This window comes from Phytophthora parasitica (assembly GCF_000247585.1).
Source record: "Phytophthora parasitica INRA-310 unplaced genomic scaffold supercont2.134, whole genome shotgun sequence".
NCBI classification, from domain to species: domain Eukaryota; phylum Oomycota; class Peronosporomycetes; order Peronosporales; family Peronosporaceae; genus Phytophthora; species Phytophthora nicotianae.
Window position 1 is genome coordinate 61546 of NW_008649120.1, and position 1275 is coordinate 62820.

General features: G+C 38.7%; 1 protein-coding gene across 1 annotated transcript; it reads right to left on the reverse strand.

The window, feature by feature from the left end:
• Positions 1–7: 7 nt before the first annotated feature.
• Positions 8–227, reverse strand: PPTG_19622 (hypothetical protein; the record flags this gene model as incomplete). The annotated part of the gene is made up of 2 exons (XM_008918047.1): positions 8–23; positions 79–227. The coding sequence occupies 2 exons, from the start codon at positions 225–227 to the stop codon at positions 8–10; spliced, it is 165 nt and encodes a 54-aa protein (XP_008916295.1).
• Positions 228–1275: the final 1048 nt, after the last annotated feature.

Genomic DNA, 1275 nt, shown 5'->3' on the forward strand with positions numbered 1-1275 from the left:
GACCCTTTCAGGCCATCAGTGGTCTCACCGGCAGCATTTACAGCAAGAAACGATGCGCAGACGCTTGCTGAAACGAACAATTGCGGCTTGAACTTGATAGCAGCGTTCTCAGAGATCGTGACCGGCTCGGGTTGAGGAAAGGGTTCGATTTTACCATGATCGACGGTCGCAGTACCACAAGTAACCACTGTAGCGAAAAGTGTCGCGATGATAATTTGTAGATTCATCTCGACCTGGCGGATCCGAGAATGAGCTCGAGCAACTTGCGCCAATTACAAGAAAGCTGTTCGAAACAAAAACGTAAACATATTTACATATGCAAGCAAGAAGATACAGCTTGAGATCGGGTTTTCGCATGAATATAATTTAATGTTTTAATAAGTGGAATAAAACCCTATTTTAGACTAGGAGGACAGCTACCTGTAATATATGTTATATGCTGTGTACGTTAAAAAGATGAATCACCATACGCCAGATTGCAGAGGCGAGAGTTTCCACGTGCTACTACATCGACAAAAACCGAAGCCGTGAAGCTTGTATAGGTAGTTCCTTTTTTGTTGTTTAGTGTTTGAACTTTAAGATAACTATGGAAAATCCGAATCCTGCTTGTTGCTTGATGATCATCTTACATGACGTGTATTCTTTAACAGAAGGATACACATCATCATAATCACAGGTTGCGTAAGGGAATTGCTCTGTAAGAGCACCTCCATCAGCCCATTGGAATTAGTTTTCAGGACTGAAAACTACTACTATTCAGCCTTTAAAACAAAAAATAATAGTATTGAAGTACATGTAGTATGGGAGAATTAACAGCTCTGTACACTGTCAGCATTAACCACCGATCGGTGGTTAATAATCACGCAAGGCTGATAATTATACATGAATCTCTGAAATTTATTTCGAATCTAATGTCCTATTGGTGCTTCATTTTACGTGAAAAAATTGACTGGGCATTTATATTTTTAATAAACATAATAGATACAAATATCCAGTTATACAATAAGGGTTCTTACTTACCATAGTTCACAATAGATATTTAGCCAATCATGAGGATATTTACGTGCTAGTTGCGGGTGAATCACCAATCAAATCCATTTTGCAGTGACCTTCCCATTACGTACCTTGCGAGATGATAGCGATTTTTCATTCTACAAGAATGACTATTCGACCAATAAAGTGGCTCCGTTTAGATGAGAATGATTCTACAAATACTACGTGAGAACACTTATTAAAAGATGGCCCTAAATATCGATTCCTAAGTTAGGTGAACAA